The sequence below is a fragment of the Cryptomeria japonica genome, chromosome 7 (assembly GCF_030272615.1).
Source record: "Cryptomeria japonica chromosome 7, Sugi_1.0, whole genome shotgun sequence".
In the NCBI taxonomy this organism is placed as follows: Eukaryota; Viridiplantae; Streptophyta; class Pinopsida; order Cupressales; family Cupressaceae; genus Cryptomeria; species Cryptomeria japonica.
Window position 1 is genome coordinate 790,795,686 of NC_081411.1, and position 22,713 is coordinate 790,818,398.

The window sequence follows — 22,713 nt, forward strand, 5'->3', positions numbered from 1 at the left end:
GAACCTAACTAATGACTAGTTAAATATTGTGTGTTGTTCACACTACAAAGGGAAAATTGGATAGGAAATACTCATGTCACACCAACATCTACAAGTTGTGACCACTACCTAGTCATCATCTGACTTGGGTATGCCATCAAGGTTTGAACAAAAATTATGAATGTGATGCCAAACACGAGTTATTATAGCAATTATGTTTAAATTATAATAACAATGCTACTTTATGATGTCAAAATATATTCTAAAATACTTAACCTAAAACAACTTTACTATGTAAAACAAAAACAAAAACAAACAAAAAAAAAAAAAAAAACATTACCAACTCTATCACACAATTCCAAATTTATTTGATGGTAAAAATTAAATTATTTAATAACAAATTACAAGTAATGTATTTTGTTGTCTCATATTTAATAATTATGAATCCAACCAAACCAATCTAACAATTTTATGGTAATTGACCTCTATTCTAAAAGTCACTTTAGCGTACTTCCTACATCTACCTTCTATTTTATAGTCTCTATGCACTAAGTGCTACTCATTGACCTTATTTATAACACAAACGATAAGGAAATACATGCAACTACACACAAATCTAAATTGTGTTCACAAACCCTAAGACACAAGGAAAACCTTTTTTTTACACCATTGTACTTTCTAATTTACGTGAATATTTCATAGTACAATGTATAAACATGAATTCTTTTCAATAAATACTCAAGATCATACTACAACAAACATGTGAGTGTTCAATCCAATTCACAAAATTGTAAAGTAACTAAGACCAAATTGTGAAGAACAAGAGTTGTGCTTGAAAATTTAACATTATCTCTTGCAATATACATGTTAACAACTTGTAACAATCTTACACTTGCAAGTAAATTGATGGAATAATACCATGAAAATAGACTAATACAAATAATTTACACTTGAGAAACCCGATTAAAGAAAACCCTGAAACATACCTGCACTTTCAATTAAATAATACAAGTGCACTTTCCATCATGAAGGTCCAAAAGAACATCACAAATCTCCAACGGCACCTTTTCACCCCCAACAATCCCATCCCACCTACATCATAGTGTAATGAATGAATGAATGTTTTTAATAACATCTACATGACCAAGTAGCCTATAGGACCCACAAATAGCTAGCAACGCATATAAGTACCAAAGCCCAAAACAAATAGGCCATCGACTTACACCTATTTGATTTCCGTTTCTTTTTGTATGTTGGATCTTCTGTTGTGAATCTTGATTAGGTGATCTGCAACTTTTATTATCCTTTCTTCTTTAAGCAAGTTACTCAAGGAGTCTACATTTAAAGTCTCGATGTCATTGATTGGAATATCTTTGTAAACTGGGCACTCCATGACATAATGTCATTTTGATTCCACCATGTTAAGTATAATAAAATCATCTTCTATCTATTGATTCTTCCTAAGGTATCACCCACATGAACTAGTTCTTAACTGAACTATTTAACATTTTTGTTTTAATTTTATTTCCACTCCTATATAATTGATATGCAAGATTGTTCTCTTTTTAGAGACCGCCAAGAACATAAGCATCCTTGTCACTTGCACATAGTGAATTATTGATGTGTTTATTCTAACTACTTTTATTCGGTGAATTCCTTTAAGACTTCTCTAGAACCATTGCAATGGGCTGCAACCTTTAATTGCCAAACATCTAAGAAGGAACTGCAGTACAATTCAATTTTTTAATAGGAGCTCCGCTACAAATCGTTTGCATCTTCTCCAATGGATACATTTAAGATTAACATAAGGGTTGATAAAAGGAACCGATACAACTGCCATTCAAATAGACAAAAGAGGTACTTTTTCAACTCCACAAAAGAGTTTCAACCCTACTGTTTTCTCTTAAGTGAGACGATTTCTCTTGCTATCAAAATGGTTTGTTAGTGATGTTATCGTATCCTACCCCTACATTTTTTTGTCACTATTAGACGTAACTTTCCTCACCCTTTTTCCCTTTGTTCTGATTCGAGCTCTAGTATGATAACTGATCCATTGACTCAAATAAAACGCTTCTTTGATCAATTTTAGAGCATAGATACGCAGTCTGAATGGTTATGTAATTGAAGAAGTGTTTTCCACATTCACCCTATTCTAGGCCAAAGACTAGGCATAAGAATTTTTAGGTTGAAATTGCTTCCAAGAGCAAATGGTCCAAAGTTACTGATCGAGGTGTAATCTTTTAAAAGAATTCATTTAGAGGCATGTATTCTTAAATTTTCAACAATCTTAATTCTAAAGGTAATAAAGCCTACTCAACAAATTATTTGATATAAACATTTGATTTTTAATGTACCTTGGAATTGCAAACCGACATTATCGTGTTACAATGCAACTCGTTGTATACTACCCTGATTGATATTTTACTAGGCCAACCATGGTAACCAATATTTCTCACATATGGGGAGGGCTTCACAACTCACAGGCAACAACTCATGAGGCAAGTAACAAAAAGGGATTAGGTCTGGACCTTAGAAATCATAACCAAAATTCACTTCCAAACCCAATAGCCCAGAATTTGACAAACACAGATAACATGGATGTCCCAAAATATAGACCATATAGTCAGCAATTAAAAGAACCAAACAGATTGTCAGCATAGAGATACTCAAGACACTCCATCTGCCCGCATTCTCCCCCTGCCTCATTAACTCCATATAAACACTCTCTCAGTCACATAGATGGGTAGAAAAATTGGAGCGATGAATAAACCCAAACTCTCTCTAGTAAATATTGTGGGAAGTGAAAAATCAATTTTCTCTTATCAACTAAAACACCGACAAATTGTTTTGGCTTGAACATATCCTTTTCCCAGTCTGTAACCTCTGTCATTCAGTGCAATATAAATTGCAGAATACTTGCAGAACCAGCCCCACTCTTTCTTCAAAAGACTTTAGGCTATAGCAGGACCGGCTTCCACCACACTTTGCCTTGTTCATAGACTGACTTTACACCCAATATAGCCAAAACATTATGGGACACCCAAATAGACACTTGAGGACAACAATGACACGAGTATAGTCAAAAGAGATAATGACCACAAACATATTGCTGAGATATCCTCTTCTGATGTGATGCAGAATCATAAAAGAACGAAAGCAAATATGTGTTTTCATGTTAACTACTAAACAATTAGATATCAGGTATATATAATGGTTGTCACTGGCAACCAACTTACCAACCTTAATTCGGTCAATTTTATGAAAGACTGAAATTTTTTAGATAGCAAAATTCCGGATGGGAATGCCCTATGGACAAATTTATTTTTTCCAGGTAAACTAAAAAAATTATGTGATTAAAGAAGATAAACAACTGAGATAAAAAGTAGATATGTCATGTAGTTTTCAAGCATCAACAAGATGCTTTATCACAGTACAGAAAGTCGTATTAAAATTATTTCCATTTTGATTAATTTATTGTTCTTGTTTCATTGAAGTGGGGATGTGTTTTGAAGCATGCATATCACTCCATCAAAAATAGAACGGCTTAAACCACACACACTAAGCTTACACTTCTAGGCTTAAAAGTGTTAAACACTCAGAGTTGACTGATATTTTATAGGCTTAATATGTTGCTTAATGTATATGATCACACTAAGAATACACTTTAGGCTTAGAAGTGTTAAACACTCAGAGTTGACTAACAATCTCTAGGCCTAATATGTTGCTTAATGTGTGGTTTAAAGCTGGCCATTCAATAACTTTTTAACATGATAATCAAATGAAATGACCTCGGTAATATTATAGCACCTAACTGCCATCTTCACGCCTGCCTAGGTTGCTCTTGGTTATGTCATTATACCTGGAAAAACCCAGCATTGCACCTCACTGCCATCTTCACGCCTACCTAGGTTGCTCTTGGTCATGTCATCATACCTGAAAAAACCCAGCTAGGGAAATGTTCATACCGGATATAAGTAAGAGCCATTTACTGTTAGTCATCTGAAGGTTACATGGGAATTGCCAAATTTTAAATTAATTTATCTTCTGAGATGAAAGAAATAAGCTACCCTATAATTCCAAAAAGCATGTCATTTGTTTCATTAACATTAATCATGACCAAGAATGCAATTGCACATGGCAAGACCATGCCCCCAAAAATGCAACAATTTATATCTAACCAAACTTGCCAGCAGAAAAATGCTGGGAACATATCCTAGAAGAGATTCTCAACCTAAGATTGATGAAGATCAATCTGAACGTGGTAAGTGGCAGGAATCTTCAACCTATGATTGATAAGGACTACAGATTTTACGATTTTACATCTTAAGGTGGTAAATGAGAAAGGTAGCCTTTAACGACCTGCAGTCCCTCAAATCTAGTTATACATACTGAAAAAGTTCAGATTGAAAATTCTCAGATGACTTAAATAACATGTGTAGGCTATCATAATAAATGACCAATTACTTGCTCAACAACTTGTCACAGTCCCACTGAAGTAGCCTCCCTGTTCTCAATTTGATAAGATTATTTACAATTTTGGTATTACCATCATACTTCTTTTTTTTTAATCAAAAAACGGCCAAGCCCAAAATTTTATAACTTAATAAAAGAAATTACATATTGGAATAATACAAAAGTGTCTAGGATATCAGAGTAAAGTAAAGGGGCAGATTGGAATCAATCCCCTATCCAAAATTAGAGCATTCAAAGATTCAGAGGGTTCAGTTCATTTGCAAAAAGTAACAGAGGAAAGAGCAAATAGCCACAACCAAAATATAGCAAAACCTCCCAAACACTAAGCAGACAAAGAAGATGAAGAGCTAGCTGAGCTTGAAGAGGCTCTCCCCCGTCCTCTACCCCTGCAACGATCCCTGCCCCGGAGACAGCCACCACCGCAACCACGGCGCCCACGAGAGCCAGCACAACCCCTACCTTGAGAAGAGCTCCCCCCACCACCGCTCTCTGGAACAGGATGGATGTTTTGTTGTGGTTGAGCAGGCAGGAGAGCCATATAGTTTGGCTGGAAGGGAGGAATAAAACCATTGGCAGCCGCATAATCCTTAAACAATCGTTCCCTCCTAGCATCCTCAGGCTGGTGGTCCAGAACTTTTCACCTTAGAAAATCAATAGCTGCCCTAACATTCTGCCTATGCTCTCTCCGAGCCTGGTCCTTTAGGTCCAGAATAAGGGGATAGAAAATGACCGTTTCCCCATAATTGTGATATGCATAGACATTCGAGGGCCTAGGCACACTGGAACCCGGCAATGCATAATATAATACCTTATCAAGACCTCCCAAGAGCTCTGGACCAAACAATTTCTCAGCCAGAGCAGAGGTGACCGCCTTTGAAAACCCTGCATCAAGAACCGAGGCCACAAACCTAGAAGATATCTGTGTGTTGTCCCTTAAAAATTCAGACCTGTTAAGATGATCTTGCCCCAATATCATTTTTGTGGCCAGGATGACCAAGGAGTCAACAGAACGAAGCAGTCGTTTAAGCCTGAGATCCGAAATTTCTTTGAAACTGCACTGTCTTATTGGGCTGGAAAGAGAGATGGGAGTGTCTACTCCAAAGCAGTAAATTGGGTCCGAGCAGATCTTAACGATAATCCTATCTCCTTGCAGAGCACCCATGGCAAGCGGAGAAGGAAACCTCTGCAATCTGTCGATGAAACCAGAAGCTTCGAAGGAGAAAACAAAGATTATGAGGAGATGATGAAAGGTAACCTACCAAAAAACTTGCAATAATGCTCGAAAAGCACCCAACAAAAGAGGAATGTGCTGAAAAGACATTCCAACCGAGCGGCAAAGGAAATTTAATGCCAGGAGTATTGGATGACTCAAAAAACGAAGATCGAAGAATGAGCAATCGTAAAGGCCAAGATACATTCCCTGACAGGTGAAAAATTGTGCCAAAAAATTCGATCTCTGGGAGAGGAGGATAGTTGGATACCTGCCACGCACACCTTGCCATAAAATACGGAGGGGGAGCAATAAATGCACAAACTGTTGGAGAAAGAAAGCCTGCGGAATTTAAATACTCGAGAGCCAAAATCTGCCAAAAAAGGTAGAGAAACCTCCTTGCTAAAATGGAGGAAAGAAAACCTTGCTAAAAAGCTCCAACAAGAAAGTTGGAGCGTTAAAAATTAAGAGATACCGCTAATACTCGAGCTCCAAGGGCGCCGCAGAAGAGGGAACTGATAAAACACGTCAAGCAGAAGAAAGACAAGCTTTAAATGCACTGTCAGTGAAAAGACAACTGACAGGAAGAAGAGCACCACGTCAGCTGCTAGCAAAATAAGAGAAGCCAAAAATTTGAAAATTGGATAAAAAGCGACCATGAAGCTGATGAATGACACAGCTCAAAAGGCGGACCAATCAAAGAGATCCCACTCAACTGCCAGATAGACCTAACCCGCCAAAAAATTTGAAAACCAGAATCCACCTAGGCCATAGAAACGCCAATCAAAATGGCAAACCAACAGAGCATATTTAAATCAGAGATAAGAAGGCAACCGAAAACATTAAGCTTGCTCCCTCTGCTCAATGTCGAAACCATGCGCCCACCAACTTAAAGAGTCTCCTTCTGCCGCAGACTTTGAAAGCAAATCTAACTCTGAGTTTGCTTCTCTGTATATGTGACTGCAAGAAAAATTTTGAAAACCAGATAAAAGTTGAAGAACCTTGTCCAATATAGCTTGAAGGCGCCAATTAGGAGTTTTCCGAACTCTGACAGCATTGATCACCAGGGAAGAATCCCTTTCAATTTCAATATTCTTGACACTTCTCCTAGAACACTCAGTGAGACCAATCATGATGGCTTTGAACTCAGCAATATTATTTGTGTCCGGGGGGATTGGGAGGGCAACCTTACCAATGAACAAACCTTCATGATCCCTGATAACGCATCCAATTCCAGAGGGTCCTAGATTACCTCTCGAAGCACCATCAAAGTTAAGTTTAAACCAGTCGAGTCTAGGCAGGAGCCAGACAGCATTTGCTCTTTCCTCAACCTCGTTTTTACCTATAAAGGGAGGAACTTTGATCCCCTTCCATCGGAGTCTAATCCTGCCATCCCAATCAGTGAATTCCCTGTTAAGGGAAGGAGAGAAAGCCATTTTGCAATTGGCAGACTACAATGGAGCTTTCAACAGAGTTAAGGATTGATTCAACCTTTCTAGCCTTATTTTCAAATATTCTTTTGTTGCACTCTTTCCAAATTTCCCAAATTAAACAAGGACTGACTTCCCATAAAGAACTGAGAATTCCATCCTTGGGTCTAATGGGCCACCCCAAAAAAATTGAAACAATATCATTAGGGAGAGCAGTGATCCATCCAAGTTTAGCACAGAGCCACCTCCAGCACCTGGCCGAGAAAGGGCAATTGATAAGAAGATGGTCAATTGTTTCCTCATTTGCTTTACAAAGAACACATCTCGAGGGGCCTTCAAATCCTATTTTCTTGAATCTTTTTGTTGTTAGAATTTTCTTTCTCGTGGCGAGCCAAGCAAACACTCCTGCTTTTGGGATAAGATTACTACTCCAAAAGAGTTTGGGATTAATTTGAAGATCCAAAGGCTTCGATTGATTGGACAGAAGGTTGTAACCATCCTTGGTTGTGTAAATACCAGATTTGGAAAGAGTCCAAATAAGAGAGCCTTTACCATTTATAAGCACCAATTTTCTGATTTTTAAGATATTTAAGAGTTGGTTAACTTCATCCAAGGGAAGAGGAAGCCCTTCAAAACTTTTCCAATGCCATCCCATTGGGGAATTACTTGAGAGAACAACATAATCCTTAATGAAAACTCCCCAATTTCGAATTAGCCAATCACGGGAGAATTGAATGTCAAGTTGACAATCAATACTTGGGTAACCACACCATGAATCCTCCCAGAACAAACAAACAGAACCATCATGAACATCCCAAGATAAATAATCAGCAACTATAGGTATGCATTTGGAGATGAAATTCTAGATTCTAGACCCTTTGGGCAAGTTTTTCATCTCATGAAATTGGAGTTGGGACCTGCCTTTATATATTTAGCATACATAAGCCTAACCCATCTAGCTGAAGGATCTTTAATAATCTTCCACACTAACTTGGCTCCTAGCGCTAGATTATGTAAGGATTGGTTTTTGATGCCCAAGCCACCCATATTCTTTGGCTTACAAATTTTGTCCCAAGCTATAAGAGCAATTTTGTGTCTATCTTCTGAGTTTTGCCAAAAAAATTCCTGATTTTTTGGATAAGAAAAGAATTCATACCAGCAGAAAGGGCAAGATATGAAAGGAGATAAATGGGAAGGGCAGAGATGACTGCCTGCAACATAACCAATCTACCCGCCCAAGACAGCCACTTGCCTTTCCAAGAGTTTGAACTCCGTTCCAATTTGCACTTTAAAGGATCCCAGAGCTTAGAATTGCGAAGGCCTCTGTCTATTGGGATTCCAAGATAGATACAGGGGAGGGACCCCTTCTTGCATTTGAAGATATTCATAACCCTCACTTCTGACCTGGAAGAGGTGGAGAAAATATATATTTCCGATTTCTCTGCATTAATCACCTGACCCAAAGCCCTGCCAAAGGAAGAAAGAACTGTTTGAAAGTGAGAAGCTTCCCTCGAATTAGCCTCCCCCAACAGAATATTGTCATCAGCAAATTGCTAATGAGTAGCTGAAAAGTTTGAAGCTATTTTGATGCCTTTAATTAAACCTTTCATATGCCTATCCTTAATAGTCCTCCCCAATGCCTCTGCCATTAGAATATAAAGAAATGGGGAAAGGGGGTCCCCCTGTCTGATACCTTTAGAAGAGAAGTATCCCTCCGGATTACCATTGATAAGAACAGAAAATCTCGGAGTGGAAATGCATTCAAAAATCCAATTGATCCACTACTTGTTGAAGCCAAAGGCCTGCATGACCTTGCAAAGAAATCTTCGGTCCACATTATCATAAGCCTTAGATACGTCCAACTTGATTATCATCCCCGGTTTATTAGTGTGTTCTAGAGAGTGTGAATTGCCTCTTGAGCAACAATAACCCCATCTAAAATTGATCTACCCAGAACGAAGCCTGTTTGCTCTTCCGAAATAATGTTGTCCTTGAGGGGCTTAAGCCTATTGGTGAGCACCTTGGAGAGGATTTTGTAGGTTGTATTGCATAGAGAGATTGGCCTAAAGTCTCCCAACTTTATCGCTTTTTCCTTTTTTGGAATGAGAGCTATGAAGGTGTTATTAATTTCTTTGAGAATATAACCAGATTGTCGTGCTAAATCAAGAGTCTCCGCTAGATCTTTACCAAGGATGTGCCAGCATTTCTTAAAAAAACTCGAAGGAAAACCATCCGAGCCAGGGGCTTTGTCAGAAGGGAGCTGACTTAATGCCAAGGACACTTCATCCATTAAAAATCTTCCATTAAGCTTTCGGTTTTGCTCACTTGTGATTACTTTAGGGATGACTGAGAGAAACCTACTTTGATCTACCAGATTGGATCCCTCCACATTATTGAGCAGCTTAGAAAAAAAAAAGAGAAATTTCTGACCGAATGGCCACCAGATCCTCAATAATTTGTTTACCTGAAACCTGAATTTTATCAGTTATGTTAAGGGACCTTCTATGTTTGGTAACATTATGGAAGAATTTTGTGTTTGTCTCCAACTTGCGGCCAGTTTTCCCTTGATTTCTGCTTCCAAAATATTTCCTCTTTAGATAGAATATCCTCATATACATCTAGGGCTTTCTCTCTCAGAAATTCCGTCTAAGTCATGCCATCTTGAATGACTTTTTCATTCAACGTCTCCAATTGAGATTCTATAAGTTTCTTAGTTGCAAAAATATCTTTGAAATGATCTGGATTCCATTGAAGAAGTTTCCTCTTGATGTATTTCAGCTTGGAAACAAAACAGTATAATTTGGATCCCTCAAAGGTTGCTTCCTTCCACCATATTTCAATAAGTGATGGAAAATTAGGATCCTTCATCCACATGTTTTCAAATCTAAAAGGGGGCTTAGCCAAAGATGAGGGAGGCAGGAAACATAACAACAGAGGATAGTGATCTGAGCTCGAGCACGCAAGAATATTGCAATCAAGAGATAAGGGGAAATTGGAGAAATCACCCAGCTAGAAGAACCTATCAATCTTCTCTGCAATATTGCTAAACCCTAATCTTCTATTATTCCAAGTAAATTTGTTCTCCCCAAAGTCCACTTCGAGCAACCCATTTATGTATATCCAATCATTGAAGTCTTGCTGAGCTCTGCCAAGTCTAAGAATTCCCCCTCTTTTGTCAGACAGACTTCTAATGGCATTGAAGTCCCCACCAATAAAAAGATTTTCTCTTTGATAACGAGCAATAATGTCATCCAAATCCAGCCACAAGGCCCGTTTTAAGGAAGATGACACCGGACCATAGACATTTATCAGAGAAAAGGAGAAATCGGAGTCTAGAAATTTAGCAGCAACCAAGAGCCAATGTCTATCTGAAGCAAGCCTCTCAATTTGCACCTTTGATGGCTTCCAAAGGATAAGCAGACCACCAGATGCACCTTCTGCTTGGATTGATTCATTATTTAAAAATTTGAAGTGCTTGGCAAAGGAAGCTGCTTGATGGGAATCAAGCTTGGTTTCTTGTAACATTGAGATATCTACATAAATCAAAAGGAGTCTTCTTTTAATTAGGTGACTTTTGTTAGGGGCATTGAGTCCCCTAACATTCCAAGATAAGATTTTCATCTTTGATCAGGAAGGGGGTTTCCCTTCCTTACTTTCAATAAATCTATGATTTTCACTTGACCCTTGGCTGCTCCCTCCAAGGATCTGTGCTCACCAGGCAACTTTCTTCCTCTCTTTGGAGAAGCAATTCCATAGTCAGGTTTTGGATTACAATCATAGAGTTGTTTGATCCCTAATTTCCTTTTTTCTTTGACCTTGGAATACAAGGCAGCAAGAGGAGTTTCCATAACCTTCTCAGAATCTTCTTCATCATCCAAGTTTTTTAGAAGAGATTGAATATTTGAAGCAACCCCATAATCAGAAGAAACAAAAGGAAGGTTGGGAGAGGCCTCCAAAGAATGGGGAGGTTCAAGCGAGAGATTGAGAAGCCTGGAATTGGGAGAAACAACAGGAGGAGACGAGGGGCAATTTTCTTTGAGAATGGAGCCATCTTCTCCCAAACAAACATCAGCTTCCTTGAAAACCTTTAATTCTTGGACAATATCTTCTCTTAAGGTTTATGCATCCGAAAGGAGATTCAAAAGGGCTTGATCAGAGGAAAGATTCTTGGATTTCAGAAAAACAGCTTCAGAATTCCGAGCTCTTTTAGATTTCCTAAGAAGCTTTTTTTATTTAGCTAAAAAATCTTTATTAGGCCTCTTTTTAGGCAACTTCCTCTTTATTCTATTGGGCTTTTTATGGATACCTGAAGGAGAAGCAGAGCCTTCAAGCCTGGACAGGCTAAGGGGGAGAGGAGAATTCTTGGGAGCCATATTGACTTGGTCAGAGGCTTCAATATCCAAAGTGGCATCATTCCTAGGATCCCTTTGCCTGCTTGGCTGATCCACTTGGAGAACTTCGGGCATAGACTTACCTTGCATTTGAAAAAGAGAACCTGAGGCTCCGTTCATTGAGGTGCCAAAAATAATTTGGTTTCTCATTAAGCATTTTCCTGGGTATCTTCTTGACAATCTTTGAACTTTTTGTTTCCATCTACCCAACTCAAAAACTATTTCTAGTTCCCCATAAAAGCCCAAATCCAGGTCTATGTCTACATAAATATTAGCAACATCCCCTTGGAATCCATTAAGGAAATCCTCTTCTATACCTAAAAGGGAACCCAGAGCATACCCGATTTTAAGAAGGGCTTCAGCACACCAAAATTCCGAGGGAAGGCCTATCAAACTAAGCCACAGATCTCCTGATTCTATGAGCAAATGGATCAAAACCTGGTTTCCAGTCCAGGAAATGAAAGGTTGAACCAAGGTAAAAAATAGGATTACCATGAAGGATGTTTTTTAAATTAGAATCTATGCATTGTATAAGAAGAAAGTCATTCTGAAGCGAATGCACAGAGACCATACCAGGAAACGATTGTCACCACCATTCAATAATATCCTAAGTATTGCTACCAATACCACACCATTTAGCGAAGAGAGCTCTCTTTAAGGAGGCCAATAGAAGGGTTGACAGCATCAGAGGGCATGACAAATAGCTTGGAACCCGGACCCTTCTTTTTCCATACTGCAGAGCGTTTCTGAGAGCCAGAGATGCCCAAAGAAGATAGGGGGATTTCAGCCTTCGATTCCTTTCTCATATTTGGAGTGTCCTTGATCCAAATGCTCCTTTCTGGTTCTCCAAACAAAAATTGGAGGGGGGCCATTTCCTTGACTCTCGCAACTGCCTCTGATTCGGAATACCCTGCCCTTTCAAGGAATCCTTTTTCGTGCCCTACCGTGCCACTCTGTTTTAAAATCAATGAATCATTGGTTGCCCTAGAGGAAGCTTTCGAAGCAACGAGAGCCTTGCCAAAGCCGAAACTGTAGTTTTGGACCATTTTAGGGCGGTTGAAGTTCTGAAGAGGGATGCGATTTGATCCAGTTGCCACCTGGAGCCCGAGCTTGGACAGAGATCTGAAATCGTTCGAGACAAGAAAAGCTTGCTCAGAGCAGAATGAAACTCTTCTACCAGACTTAGATCTTCCATTAACCCGACCCAAATCATTCCGTCGTTGATAAACGCTAGAGACATTTTGCAGACGGAGGTTCCGAGAGTGATTATGGTGTCAAAGATCACAAGGGAAAGCAAGATAATGCCCATAGTTAGCAGTGGCCATTCTCCAAGTCTTGAGACTAACTTTTTCAGTATACCATCATACTTGTTCTCATGAAATGAATCAAAAATAATTGTCAAATGAGATAGTTCAAGTGGTAAATCGCCATGCTTTAATAATGGAGATTCGTGTAAACCACCATAGGAGATGCATGCCAAAAATGTACAAACATTCTGAACTGGGTGTGTCATACATACCCCAAGAGGCAAGGCACAAGTGCAAGACCTGGGTGACTTTGACCAAACAGATAGCCTAGTACACTGTCATGTCCCTTTTTTCAGAGGAAGATAATCAGGGGCAACTTAACCTATTTTCCATAGGGTAAAGGGAATAAAGGGGATGATGGTAATGTTTTTTAAATAATTATTTGATTGTTCTAATTACTTTATGATATCTTTTTATAAAAGGATAGATTAAAGGTTACTTTTAAAAGAGGGTCAACAAAGTGCCATTAAAACAGAGGATTAAAAGCAATGCTTTAGTAAAGGCCTTTCCAAACAATTCTCAAATAAAAATTTGGAGGGAAAAAGAAAAAAAAATATGATATTCAATTATTTTTCTTCAAAAAGTATAAAAAGAGGAGCTAGGCATAGAAGAGGGATCATATGTGGTATTGTAATTCAACCCTCATTTTTGAGATTGAACCACCCTTCAGCTAGAGATTTGGAGGACTAAAACCCTCTGGATTTTTGCTTGTGGAATAAAAGACAAAAACCTTTGAATCACTTGAGTGCTTCTATTCAGGGTCACTTGTATACTGAAAGTTTCAAATTCATATTATTATTGAATGTATTGAAGATATGTTGTGTGTTCAAGGACCAGTTTGTAGATTTTGGTTTGTAGGTTTTATCATTCATATTATATAATATTTCGAAGTATTTGCTGTTACACAGCATATCTTTTCTATATGTTGATAAGATAGCTGATCATTCTGTCTGTGTAAGAGGTCATGCCACTTAGTTGTACCATTCATCATCTAGTTTTGCTGCAGATTAATGGTGGCTTAAGCTGGCCATTCAAGGTATATCTAAATTGCAGCATTTTAAGCCAATGTATACTGGCTGCTAGTGTCGTACATATGACAATTGTCATACCATCTCTTATAATTGAAATAACAGCATTTTGGGAGTGATAATATCTACCATACAATATTAGAGTCGTACATCTTTTGGAGGTGACAAACTCTAGCATAAGAATCTAATATTCTGCTCTTATTCAGGGCTTCATCAGCTTTTGAGGAAATAATATTTTTTAGTTTTTATCGACTTTTTGAAATGTTTCAAAGGGTTGTCACTTATATTAAAGGTATTCAAATCATTTTTAATTTGCTGCCATCTCTGTTATTCCGTACCATTTTCAGCAGTCAATGTGAGTGGATAATATTAGTTTGATATTGTTATTTGAAATAACCAAGATATATTTTATTATGGGATATTGCTGTTAATGTTGTTGCAACAGCATTTCAATAGGGTTCTCTTGATTATTTTATAAAAGGAATTATTTTGTAGCATATTTGAGGTATTTTATTTCATGTTTAAATTGCTACTCATAAGTTGTTGCTGCTATGACATCTTAACCTGCTTTAGCGTTGATCGCTCTAAGTGAAGAATAATAATTGAGTTGCCTGTTGTAGCATATTTCAAGGTTGTTCATTTCAATAGGGTTCTCTAGATTATTTTATAAAAGGAATTATTTTGTAACATATTTGAGGTATTTTATTACATGTTTAAATTGCTACTTGTAAGTTGTTGCTGCTATGACATCCTAACCTGCTTATGTGTTGATAGCTGTAAGTGAAAATTAATATTTGAAGTTGCCTGCTGTGCAGCCTATCGCTAGCATGCATATTTGATTTACTATTTGATAACATTCTATCACCATATGCTTTCACCCCAACCATTCTAAGATCTTAGTGATCAGAAAGTGCTATAATGTGTGCATGAATATTGGGTTATTGTCAAGATTATCAAATATTCCTGAATAGGACATTATCAATCAAGGGATATTAACCAATCAAAAATGATAAAATGAATAATGAATAATGAATAATTTTATTATTCAACTTACCATGGAAATGGGAGGTAGACAAGTAGACATATCAAAATCTTCTATATGCTTTAATGAAAATAATGTACATTCATTTCTGCACAAAATGAAAATCTTCTCCAGAAAAGGACATCTTTAGAAAGATAATTCCTTTGCATTTCTACTCGCTGCTTTCCAATTAATAGATTTAGATAAATTACAAATTCATTCTTCTATCAAGACAGAATCTCTTTGCAACCCTGCACATGCCATCCTGTGAATCAACTCCAACAGCAGACTAGTTTCACAAGGTGCCTATAAGATTCCATCCAAAGGAATGGTGCTTCAAATACTAGTAGTAGAATGAGCTCAAACATCCAGCAAATATTGTCACCATGTTATTTTCCTTTTTTCCGACCTTTTCCTAACTGTCCAGACTTGAAAGCAGATTCTTGCTCTTGCAGGAAAGCCAATGCTTTCCTATACTTCTCTGCTCTCTCCTCCTCTGCCACAGCCCTATCCTGTGCCTTCACTTCCTGCAAAAAGTAATTATCCTTGCGTAACTCACGAGCAGCACCCTTCGCTTCTTGCTTAATTTGGCGCTGCAGTTTCTTTCTCTGGGCCCTTTCTCTGTCAGGATCATAATCTCTCCCATGCACAAAACTGTCACAAAAATTTAAAGTGTTTAGCCCTAGATACCATCAACTGCCAACACCAGGAATAATGAATCATGATAGCAATTTACATTGCAATAAAAAATTAAGAAATTCCTAACATGCACAAGGCATTGTGAGAGACTAGTCATTTTTCTAAAACATTTCTATCAATAGAGCAACAAGTTGACCCTGGAAGAATTTCATAAAACAAGCAAACTACTTTGTAGAATATAAACAAGGATAGAAAGATAATACAATACTTTTCTTCAAATCTTGGATTGAATTGCTTGATAGGAACTGGCTTCTGCATTCGCATTCTTAATGGTTGCCGTAGCATGTGATGCTCCTCGATTTTTTCACTTATTAGATGAGCAATGCCAGTAATTATTGTTTGGAGAGACTCTGGGATGTTATTCTCTTTAGCCACTTCATGTAATAGAGGTACAAATGTTGCAAATACTTCAGGAAAAGAAGCAATGTCATGATATATGTTTACAAAGCCTCTCAATGTTTCTATTACAGAATAAATAATGCCAACCCTGCAATTTGCATCCATGCAAAAGAACTGAAATTTAGTTTTTTATGAAACATACACACCCCTTCATCTTGTAGTCATTACCATTGGGAATGTCATCGGCCTCAATAATTGAACAATTTTTTCAGTATCATATGTGGGAATAGGCATAATAGAAACAATAAACTAACCTGTATGTATTGGATTCAAAGAGGGGTGAATTATCACCAGCCTCCATGATTGCTGCGAAATCCAATGGACGAGGTAAAACTGATACCCTACTGGAAAGACACAGCCACGGCCTGAATCCCAAATGCTCCAACATAAAAGTAGGCAACTTGTGCTTACAACCAAAGACAGAAAAGGTGAGCCAAATATACTAGCTACAACATGTGTGGCAAATAATGTGAGATTGTAAAGTTCATTTTAAAACCTAGCAAAAGTTTGAATGAAATTCAATCACTCATAGTCAATCATCTAAGATATCCCTTAAAAAGGCATAGATTACATGCTCATGTAAGATTTAAATAATGTGCATTTCAGTAAGGCAAGATGAGCAAGACAGCATGAGTCTACATCTTACTTTAAGTTCAGCCCTATTATCCAGGGTTTTAGTAGCTACTGCTGATATCAACAGAGCGTGTACAAAGTTGATAGCCTCGGGACAAAACCTTCGAGCTTCTCTGGTTACCTGCATCAAATCGTACTTTAAGATATTTGCAACAAAATTCAGTGTTTAAGATATTTAGTTGTCTAACTTTGATAGACAAGAAGTGTGTGCAGCTGTCTTCAATGCTCAACATTGAAAAGGTTTAGTTTCTGAAAAACAACAACATTCATTAAAATGCAACTAAATAGGATAAACAACCTCAAAAAAAGAAACCTTGTGACAAGTTCAAAGCACGGCCTAGAACTAGGCTTCACTTCAAACAATGTGAAATAATGTGACAAAATGAAAACAATAAGAAACTTATATGTGAGAAATAATCATTTATCGCCAATCATAAACATACATATTTATTCAGTCCTTACAGTTGCTTTTTAGATCCACAAAAGCCTGCTAAGAACTTGATTGTGGCCTTTTTATGAAGGTCACATAAAAACTTATCAATGCCAAGAAATAACACATCCACAAGCTTGTTCATCAGAAGTTTTCTCAGTACTTTTGCCATTACAACTTTTTAATATTTGAGCAATTAATGATCTTTTCTTTCCAGACTGTAATTGTGTGGTATCTCTTTCACAAATGATGTTGTGAATAACTTCTTTACCTTTTTGGAAAGGTGTCGATATTCTCTCTTTATCTAGAAGCATGTAATAATTGTTAGGAAAATTAATGTTTACATTATATTTCAGGTGTTAATGTAGAAGGGTAATTACTATTGTAATAGTGATGTTGTTAATAAACAACTCACTAATATATGTTTGGATGGTTAGTTGTATAAATTGTTGAAATAACAATATATCACAATAGTTAGTGGTTAATGTGTTATACCCGTGAATGGTATTCCAGGATATTTGTTATAACACCTCCCTATTAAATAGGAGGTTGTTTGGCTATGTAAGTGGCTATATATTAGCCATGTATTGAGTGTTGAAGAAGAAGCACGACATTATCTTGTGTATTTCTCTGCACATTTCTATTATGGTACCAGAGCAGGTTATTTATGGGCCTATTTTTTTAGTGATAAAAGAGAGAAATTGTCTCTGTTATTTTGGATCGGCCTTTATTGGCACATTTTGGTGGTCGCTATGTTTGACTAGCTTCATATCAGTAGGCTGTGATCATGATCCGTGGAGTATGATCTTTTCTTAGGCAGTGCGTCGGCGGTTGAGCCCCGAGAACAGTAGAGTTTGATGCTTCATTTTAATCGGTGAATTTATATGTGTTACTAGCATGAGTAGCAAAATTGGAGTTAAGTGCATTGGCCTTTGGTTATTCATCATGGCATGCAGTTCTGCAAAAGATGCTACTCTCAATGGGTTTTGCATCATAGGCATGGAATGTGATTGTTAAATACGAGTTTCTTGTCATGGCATCGACTCTTCCTTCTTTAAGCATAAGGGACTTTAATTGATGACATGAGCATCAAAGCTTTGGCATGGTCAACGATTCGATCTGTTACTTATAGAAATTAGAGACAGCACCTTGCTTCCATTCTATGCAGGCTGGCTCCATTTGTAGTGCGGATTTGGTATCTCTGTCATATGGCTTTGATGTCAAGGAAGTGCTAGGGTTTGTTGGCTTCCACAGTGCCTTCTAAAGTATCGTTATCTTTGATCTGTTGTTCGAGACACAATTTTCATGTTTCGCTCTCCGATGCAAGGTGTCATACACCAAATTAGAGGGATTGAGCAAGCTTACTAGTGAGGTGAAGGGCTATTCATGTTGGCACGGTGTGCTGAACTGTTCAAAGCTATGTTACCCCGAGTTTCCGAGATGGGGACGGCAGGGGATGGCGGGACGAGTTTCCGGGACGGCAAATTTTTTTGTCAATTTTGGGGACGGCGAGGGGACGGCTATATAAAATATTGGGAAAATTTTAAATATATAATGAAATTTTAAATGTTCATATGAAAAATAGATAAAGCATGTATATATACATTATATTCATATGAAAACATGGATAAAGCAAGTATAAGTACATTATAGAACCTTAACATACCACATTTGTGTTCAGAATTCATTGTGAATACTCAATATCATAGTTTTAAAACTCGGCGACTCGCCACGGATTCGCGAGTCCTTTGGCGCCGCGAGTCGACTCGCCTAGGACTCGCGAGTCTTTCGCAAAGACTCGCGCGAGTCTTTTGCTTGGACTCGCGAGTCTTTCGCAAGGACTCACGGGCCCAGAAAAGACGCCCGTGAAGGGTTAAAAGTGAATTTTTTTTTTGTTTTTCACTTCATTTTTATTTATGTTTGGTTTTAGCAGGTTTGTAGGGTTTGAAGAAGTAGAGGGAAAAAGAAAAAATCAGCAAGAGAGATCTAGGTAAGGATTTTTTCTCTTTCTTTTTTTTTCATTTGAATCATTTCATTGTTTTGAAACTCAAAAAAATCTTGAAAACCAAAGGGATATGCTGCCAAATTTTTTTCTATTTTCTTTCCTAAGTTATTTCCTCATTTTTTTTTCTTGTTTTTGAATGCTATTTTTCCCAAATGATTCATTGTCATTTTTTTTGTTGATTTTCCATAAAACCCTGCTGATTTTTTTTTTTCATGTTAAATCAGCAATGGCAAGTTCAACTCCAAGGGCAACCCCAAGGTCAGGAAGACAAAGAGATAAAGCATGGAAATATGGGATTGCAGGAAGCAAAAAGGGGGAGGTCACTTGCACCGAATGCACAAAATGGATGACTGGTGGAATCAATAGATTAAAATACCACCTTGCACAAAAACCTGGATATGGTGTGGAGGCATGCCCCAAATCAACTTCTGAAATTATTACAGAGATGAAGGCCATTCTTGCTGAGAATGATATGCATAAGGAAGAAAGGCAAAAAACAAGCGAAGCCATGGCAGCTGCAATGAATCCCACATTGTCCACTTCAGGTCCCATTGGTCACACTCAGGGTCATTAGTCACTTTCATCTTTTGGTGACAATGAGGGTGAGGCTAGTGGCACTCCTGTTATATCAAACCCTAATTTTTTTGTACCACGCAATGTTTCAGGTGCACAACCTTCACTTGAAGGTACAAGATGGAATAAAGAGAAGCATGAACAAGCACGGATAGCAACTTCAAACTTTTGGTTTTACAATAATCTATCTTTCAATGCAGCAAACAATGTGTATTGGGAAGGTTTTGTAATGCAGTAACAGTTGCAGGTAAGGGGTTTAAGGCCCCAACAGGTCATGACTTCAGTGGGCCATTGCTAGAGAAAGCTGTGAAAAATACACAAGGTGTGATTGATGATCAGAAAAGGTATTGGAAGAGAAAAGGATGCAGCAATTTATCTGATGGATGGACAGATGGACGGAATAGGACTCTTCTCAACTTCTTGGTGGCTTCAAATGGTGCAATGGTATTTATAAAGTCTGTTGATGCCTCAAATGAAATAAAAAATGCAGAGACTTTGTGTAATCTGTTGGATGGTGTGGTTCAGGAAGTTGGAGTTGAGAATGTTGTCCAAATTATCATGGGCAACGCAGCTGCATATGTATCTGCAGGTAGAATGCTTATGGAGAGGCATCCTTCGATTACATGGAGTCCTTGTGCTGCACATTGCTTGGACTTGGTGCAAGAGGACATTAGGAAGATTGGATGGGTGAAGAATGTGGTTGAAGATGCAAGAAGTGTCACCAAATTCATCTACAACCATACTTGGGTGCTTGCTTTGATGAGAAAACACACAAATGGCAAGGACCTTGTGCGACCTGGAGTGACATGATTTGCTAGCCACTTCATCACTTTGCAGAGCATTCTTAGTGCCATTCCTCATCTTAAGCAAATGTTTGTGTCAGATGCTTGGTTGGGGTCTGCATACTCCAAAAGACCTGAAGCAAAGAAGATTGTGAGCATTGTTTTTGATGAAGGGTTCAATAAAAGTGGAGAGTTGACTGCAGTAAGTAACAAACACAAAAGTAAAGTTTATACAATCTTGTCTATTTGCTGATTTTATTTTTTAGGGGTTGATTTTGTACTAATTTGAAATTTGTTTTCATTTTTTTAGGTGACAGAACCTTTGGTAAGGGTTCTTCGTATGGTGGATGGAGAGGGCATGCCAATGGGTTTCATTTATGAGGCCATGGATAGGGGCCAAAGAGGCCATTTCACATTACTATCGTGGAAATACAAGAAAATGTGAAATCCTTTGGCGCATCATTGATCGTAGGTGGACAAACCAACTCCACCAACCAATACATGCCTTTGCCTACTTTTTGAACCTGAAATTCTACTTCTCTGATTCATTTAGGGCTGATGAGGAGGTCATGGCAGGTGTTATTACATGCATTGATAAGCTGACACCTGATCCTGAGTTGAGAGACAAGGTTCTTGATGAGTTGGAGGTGAGATTTGACATTTGCAATTGCTCTATCTTTATTTATGAATTCGGAAATGTTCATTATTGAATATGAGTTTGACACTTTGACTATCTATTTCTGAATTTGGAAATGTTCATTGTTCAAGATCTACAAAATTGCAGAGGGGAGTCTCTTCTCATCACAACTAGCAATTGATAGGAGAGGAAAACAACAACCAGCTAAAAAATTTAGTAACTTAGTTCAATAGTGCAAGAAAAAACCTACAAACTTGATTGTTACATTTTTTTCTCAATTCTAATATTTCTAAATGTTTTTTGTAGATTTATGGTGGGAGAATTATGGTGCCGGCACGCCTAATCTTCAAAAGATAGCTATCTGTGTTTTGTCTCAGCCATGCAGTGCTTCTGGGTGTGAACGAAATTGGAGTGTATTTGAGAGCATTCACACAAAGAAGAGAAATAGATTGTCACAAAAGCAGCTCAATGATCTAGTATTTGTTCGGTACAACCTTTGCCTTCGAGTTAGACAGGTGGAGGGTGTTTCACATGAGGCCATTGACTTGGATGAAATTGATCCATATGGTGATTGGACCATGAATGAACAAAATGATGGTGAAGATGTCCTCCTTACCGAAGAAGAAATTGCAGAAATAGAGAGAGAAGCAACACAATATGCAGAAGGAGCAAGATTGGATGAAATGGAGGATGAAGATGAGGACGAAGATGAGGATGATGATGAGGACTTTGACTTTGAAGAAGAATCATCTCACCATTTAGATACCACAACACCCACTGCTACTACTTCTAGCTCAAGGCCTGAAAAATTGAGCTATATTAGGAAAAATACAAAGAGGAAGATGTAGTGTTCTCTTTGGTTTGTTCATTCACATTGTTGTTTTTCACATTTGGAGTTGCACTTGGACATATCATTATATGTAATTTTGTGAACATTTATATACTTATGCTGCCATTATACATTTTAGAGTTGAAACTTGAAACTTGAATATGCTGCAAAACTTGAATATGTTGTGCCATGAATGATGAAATTTCAAATATTGCGTGTTTGTAGATCATATGACATGTGTAATGTTTCAATTATGGCACTTATGTTCTCTAAATGCATTAATTTCTTTATGTTTTTTTTGTAAAACTACGGTTTTTTTTTTTGCCGAGTCTTTCGCGAGTCTTTCACGAGTCCAAGTCCGAGTCCAAATTTTTGGTTTGCCGAGTCCGAGGCGAGTCCGAGATTTTCAACTATGCTCAATATGCATTCATAATTGAAAATGCATTGTCAATATGCCAACACTTGTTTGCATGTAGTTCATTGTTTATTTCTGGTTGAAGGATATTTTGATAGTCTTCCATTTCTATTATGACCTACAACCGCTTCTTTATGCACTACAAAGTTTTGGATGTTTGTGAAATTCTATACCAAGTTGTTATTCATATTTCTGAGTGCTTTTGGCTATGATTCAGACCTGTTTACATTTCATAATTGTGAAAAGTCCAATATTGCAGACCTACAACCACTTTTTTACGCACCACCGCGTTCTAACTTCTAAGTGTTTGTGAAATTTATTACCAGGCTGCTGCTCATTATTTCTAAGTGCTTTTGGAAGTGATTCAGACATGTTTACCCATCATATTAATGAAAATCCAATTTTATAGACCTATAATAAAATAAAATAAATGTTTTTTTGAGCATTTGAGTCTTTTTTTGTTTTTTAAATA

General features: G+C 37.6%; 2 protein-coding genes across 2 annotated transcripts in view; both read right to left on the reverse strand.

Annotated features, from left to right (window-relative positions):
• Nucleotides 1-6,504: 6,504 nt before the first annotated feature.
• Nucleotides 6,505-7,098, reverse strand: LOC131068972 (uncharacterized). Its single transcript, XM_058004262.2, has one exon. It carries the CDS (start codon nt 7,096-7,098, stop codon nt 6,505-6,507), a length of 594 nt encoding a protein of 197 aa, XP_057860245.1.
• A 7,739-nt stretch (nt 7,099-14,837) lies between these two features.
• LOC131068949 (uncharacterized) overlaps nt 14,838-22,713 on the reverse strand; it is a 69,612-nt gene continuing 61,736 nt past the window's right edge. Inside the window, exons 11-14 of the mRNA XM_058004236.1 lie at nt 16,584-16,691; nt 16,192-16,343; nt 15,747-16,025; nt 14,838-15,493 (exon numbers count right to left, since the gene is read on the reverse strand). Coding sequence (XP_057860219.1) covers nt 15,229-15,493; nt 15,747-16,025; nt 16,192-16,343; nt 16,584-16,691 — 804 coding nt within the window. The 3' untranslated portion in view covers nt 14,838-15,228. The remainder of the gene's footprint in view (nt 15,494-15,746; nt 16,026-16,191; nt 16,344-16,583; nt 16,692-22,713) is intronic.